The sequence below is a fragment of the Aristolochia californica genome, unplaced genomic scaffold, assembly GCF_029961685.1.
Source record: "Aristolochia californica isolate CCGP_79_NKW_82.1479 unplaced genomic scaffold, dmAriCali1.0.hap1 SCAF_8, whole genome shotgun sequence".
NCBI classification, from domain to species: domain Eukaryota; kingdom Viridiplantae; phylum Streptophyta; class Magnoliopsida; order Piperales; family Aristolochiaceae; genus Aristolochia; species Aristolochia californica.
This window is the reverse complement of record NW_027182279.1, coordinates 3,900,257-3,905,583: the sequence shown is the minus strand read 5'-3', so window position 1 is coordinate 3,905,583 and position 5,327 is coordinate 3,900,257. Positions and strand designations below refer to the sequence as shown.

General features: G+C 39.3%; 1 protein-coding gene across 1 annotated transcript; it reads right to left on the bottom strand.

Annotated features, from left to right (window-relative positions):
* Positions 1 to 597: 597 nt before the first annotated feature.
* On the bottom strand, positions 598 to 1,682 carry LOC137939568 (BAG family molecular chaperone regulator 3-like). The gene is made up of 2 exons (XM_068784846.1): positions 1,428 to 1,682; positions 598 to 1,027 (listed from the first exon to the last, which is right to left on the bottom strand). The coding sequence occupies exons 1-2, from the start codon at positions 1,678 to 1,680 to the stop codon at positions 801 to 803; spliced, it is 480 nt and encodes a 159-aa protein (XP_068640947.1). The 5' UTR covers positions 1,681 to 1,682; the 3' UTR covers positions 598 to 800.
* Between the last annotated feature and the right edge of the window lie 3,645 nt (positions 1,683 to 5,327).

Here is a 5,327-nt window from a genome sequence, read left to right as displayed (position 1 = left end):
GGTATTGGGAAGTTTTTGAGAAATAATAGTGCTTCCTTTAGAGGGACATAAAACTCAAACAAGTGTTTGTTTTCGTTTAAAATTTACAGATTCTGTGATTTTTCTTTTTGGTGTTGTTTGTGTTTGCTGTTTTCTTACTTTTAGGTCTGATCCATTATTCCTGTATGAATGACGAATCTAGTTTAGTAGAAGTAACCAGCGACCTTTTTATCGAAGAGTTTCTGGAATTTGATCGTCATGGTTAAAAGTAAGCGACTGTTCATACCTCCATTAAATTTTATTTATTATGGAAGCTTTGTGGAGAGTAAATAGATTATTTTACTAGGAAAGCCTTTTGAATTGACATTTGATTTTTTTTCTTCTAAATTCTAACATCAGTATTCAAGTGACAGATCCATTTTCCCATCATTTTCTTTGGCTCTCCCTTTCTCTAAAATCTTTGATCCCAAAAGAAGATCTCTCGAAAATCGGTTTCTTTTGTTTTTGCCCCTCTTAATAATAGAAACACATCTGGCCCCGGTACTCTATGATTGATCATGGACATGAGCCCCATTTGTTCGATTCTGATTTCCCTCGATTTCCATTCAGATAGTAAATTTTTGCCAGATATGAGCAAATCATAACAATCTTCACATCATTTAACATAAGCTTGGTTTACTCTAAGTAAATATGGATTAAACTTCACTTAGATACCCATCACCAGCCAAGGATAGGTTACATACATGACACTTCTGAAGCTTCTAATATGAGTCAGGGATACAAGTACAAGGAGTAGAGTTTTTTTTTTTTTACTTTTTGATTTACACTCTGATTGTGCGGCAAAGTTGAGCAATGGCCTGGTTCCTGGACAGCCCCAGAAGTTTTCTTTCCTTGTAAGCAGGGTCCTCAAACAGTAGCACCTTGTCCATGTCTTTGACTCCTTCCATGTGTAGATAATCACCGTTTTCTCTCTCTTTGCCTCTGTACAGGAGTCTCTGCTCCCTGGGTTCCAGGCCAGTGACCAGGGATAAAATCAGCTTCAGTTCGCCTACAACGATGAACATTTTGTTATTTAAAAAATGATAACCCAGAAACAGGAGATTTTTAAAGAGTATGGTTGGGGAAGAGTGTTTTTGGTCTTCATTTGAAACAGCTTCTTCTGCTTGAGCTAAATGGTCTCAATGGGTATAGTAGTTTTAAAAAAATCACAAAAACTCAGAGCAATTAGGGGAGAAAAGAAGAATGAGAGCTTCAATTAAGCAGTGCTGAATGTCAGCAATCGTTTTTTTTTTTCTGTTTTTCTTTTTCAGAAGAACTCAGAGAAAGGAAGAAAAGAAGAAAGAAATTAAACTCCAGACACCGACTAAGTATCAGCACTCGTGTTTCTGAAGCAGTCACCGACTAAGTATGAAAAGGGAATCTTCTGAAAGCAGAGAGGAGAGTCCTACCAAATGTAGAAGTTGCTTCAATGGAGATATCATGCCAGCGTGAACCAGTGAAGACCCTGACTGTAATCATCTCCTCCTCAGTACTCCCATTTTCCCTCTTCTGAACAAGCATCCCCCCAGGCCGCAGCTCCCACTTGATATCACCACCACCACCACCACCATCAACAGCAGCGGCAGAACCCCCACCACCGCCAAGCTTAGAGCTGGAAGAAGAGCTGCTCTTGCCAAACCTCTTAGACCTCAACTTGATCATCTTCTCCCCTCTAATTTCCTCCCTCCTGCAACTCCCCAAACTTGTCTTTCTGTGCAAGAGGTGTGTAGCAGGTGGGGTATATATAAAAGTTGGTGAAGACATGCATCAGGACAAAATGGAGGGATTAAAAGACAAGTCTGAGGTGAAAGAGAAGAAGATTCAATTTTTATTTTTATTTTCTTCTATCTAACAGAAGGGTCCCTAGAAAGGGACGAAGAGGGGAGAGCTTCTTGAGGCGATCAGTTGAGGGGAGAGAACTGTTGAAATTTCTTCCCTAATACGAAAGTAATATATTCTTTCCTTCTCTGTGAATATTCTGTAAATCATTGTAATTGTAAAATCCTGTAATCACTCTCAAATTCTCCATGTATAGATTATTATAATTTATAAAATGGCTATTTAAGCCAAACGATTTGAATAGTAATATAACACAAAATTGAAAACTTATTTTTGACTTGGTATTAGAGAGGGAGAATTCTTTTTTTCTTCTCCTTCCAGTCGCTGAAGAACAAAACAACAACTCTTTGTTTCGCCGTAAACAACACTATTCAGTAATGCTCTCATATTCCTTCGTTGCCATCGTCACCCTACTCCAACGGAATTTCCAAACATCGCCGACGATTGCAGCCAAGCCACCTGTCGACCTTCCAACAAACCGCACTTGCCCAAAGACCCGAAGAACAGAGCAACAACTCTCTGTTTCGCCGTGAACAACACCATTCAGCAATGCTCCCATATTCCTTTGTCGCCATCGTCACCCTACTCCGACGAAATTTTCGAACGTCACCGACGACTGCAGCCTAGCCACTGCTTGGCCTTCTAGCAAACCGCACCACCAGCCCGACAAAGAAGAGCCGCACTAGCATCTCGATGAAGAAGACCAAGGTACAAAAAAAAATTAAACGCTTTCCCTTAACTTAGGTCCGTATTTTTGATTATTTTGTTGAGCGACCCGGACTCGGACCGGACCACGATCAAATGCCCAAACCGGGTCAACCCAGCAACAGGAAGTGGACCGGACTAGTTCTCAGACCGGCCCACAATCAGAGACCCAGACCAGGTCAACCCAGTGGCAGGAAGTGGACCAGACCAGTATTTTTTGGGTGTTTATTTTATTCTGATCACCACTGATCTTCTTGCATCATGTCGAAGGAATCAACACCGATTATTCATGTTCAATCCGAAAACTCTGGTTTTACAACCAATATCATTCTTATATAAGTAAAGTACAATGTATGGTCCCAGATCATGGAGATACAAATTGCTGGACGTGAGAAACTCGAATATATTATGGGACAAACACCACTCCCACAAGAAGCTGACGCTTCTTATACGAAGTGGCATACTGAAAATCAAAAGATCAAGGGGGTGGTTGCTAACTTCTATGTCACCGGATATTATGAAGCACTATATTCGACTACGCACTACACGTGAAATCTGGAATACTTTGGCCAAAGCTTTCTACGATGGGTCAGATGAATCGCAACTTTTTTCATTGAATTAGAGAGATTTTTCCACCAAACAAACGGGTCACCCTCTATCAATGAATTATGGTGATCTTGTGGAAATTTTCCAAGAACTTGATCATTATGACAGGATTATAGTGAAAGATCCTAATGATGTTATCACCTATAGAAAATTTGTTGAAAGATTGCATGTACGCATTTTCTTAAACGGATTGAATGTAGAATTTGAACAAATCTGAGACAAGATTATCAGAAAGGACCCAATTTTGGATATTGAAAAAGCATATGCTTACGTACGTTGTGACTCTATTCACAGAACCACTTTAAATGGTGAAGTTGATCGTGTTGAGTCATCTGCAATGGTGGCACGTCGAGTTAAGCCTACAATAGCTCGACCAACTGGTCCTACCAGTGATCAAAATCGGGCATCAGGATCTCAGAATCGTAGCTATGAGATTGGAACAACAAAACCAAAGTGTATTTGTACTCACTGTGGTGAGACTGGGCATACAAAGTCCCAATGCTATGAACTTATTATGTATCCAAAATGGTGGTATCCTACCAAAGCACCTCACAAACGGAACTCTAAACCCAATAATCATGCTTCAGTTGCAGTGACAGAACCTTCCACCTACAACACAACTGAGGATGCATCAGTTTTAATTGGCTACCACAACACCTCACAAACAGAACTCTAAATCCAATAATCATGCTTCAATTGCAGTGGCAGAACTTTCCACTTACAACACAACTGAGGATGCATCAGTTTTAATTGCCTACCAAAGCACCTCACAAATGGAACTCTAAACCCAATAACCATGCGTCAGTTGCAGTGGCAGAACCTTCCACCTATAACACAATTGAGGATGCATCAGTTTTAATTGCTACATCTGCTAAGGTTCTTAATACTTCAACTCCTAGTAGAAATAGTGAATGGATAATTGATTACGATGCTACTGATCATATGACCTTTGACAATCATCATATTCAATTTATGAAACCATCTTAACAACATATTGTATCCACAACAAATGATATTCTCTCTCACGTTATTGGAGAAGGTTCGATCACCCTCACTAAAAATCTGAGTCTTGATTCTGTATTAGTTGTTCTAACCCTGAATCATAATTTATTCTCAGCGGCTCAAATAACTCTCACTCTGCATTGTATTGTGATTTTTTGGCCTAACCTTTATGTTTTTAAGGACATTCGAACTCGGAAGACAATTGGTTATGGTACTAGAAGGGGGAAGCTATATTACCTTGATCTGATGCCAGAGAGTTCTCATCAGTTAGCTCAAGCATTTTTCGTGAATAAATTTGTAGATTCAAAATTTTTGGTTATGGCATAAACGGTTGGATCACTCATCCTTTGGTTATTTAAAGAAATTGTTTCTAAAACTCTTTTCTCGGTTATTTATTTCAGATTTTAAATGTGATGTATGTGAATTGGCTAAAAGTCATCGTGTGCCATTTCAAATAAGTATGAATAAGAGTCCAACACCCTTTATGATTATCCACTCTGATATATGATATAGCCTCTCTTAGTAATAAACGATGGTTTGTTTCCTTTATTGATGATCACACTCGTATGTCATGGATTTGCTTAATGTAATAAAAAAGTGAAATTAGTTTGTTGTTCACACAATTTCACAGAATGATAGCCACTCAGTACCATTTTATAATACAAACTCTCCGTAGTGACAATGGTGGATAATTTTTTAATCAAAGTTTGAAAGAATATCTAGATGATCATGGTATTACTCATCAAACTACTTGTCCGTACACCCCTCAGCAAAATGGGGTTGCAGAGTGAAAGAACCGCCACCTTTTTTAGGTTGTTCGTGCTTCCTTGTTTGATACTCATATGTCGGCTAGTTACTGGGGTGAAACCATCACAGCTGCAACTTATCTTATCACCCGAATACCCTCGAGTGCAATACAATTTCAGACTCCCTGAAGTGTTCTTTATGAAACTATAAGTTCACCTGCTGTGTCGAATCTGCCACTGAGAGTTTTTGGGTGTGTAGCCTTTGTTCATCTCCATAAGCCATTGAAAAATAAATTGGAACCCCGAGCTCTCAAGTGTGTCTTTGTTGGTTATGCTCAACATCAGAAAGGTTATCGTTGTTATCATCCTCCCTCTCGCAGATTGTATGTCACTCTTGATGTGGTATTTCAC

Excerpts from the sequence above, each read along its gene's own strand:
- LOC137939568 (XM_068784846.1), bottom strand. The coding sequence starts at position 1,680 with ATGATCAAGTTGAGGTCTAAGAGGTTTGGCAAGAGCAGCTCTTCTTCC. Across the intron at positions 1,028-1,427 it reads TGAAGCAACTTCTACATTTG|GCGAACTGAAGCTGATTTTA; the intron begins GTAGGACTCTCC and ends TCATCGTTGTAG.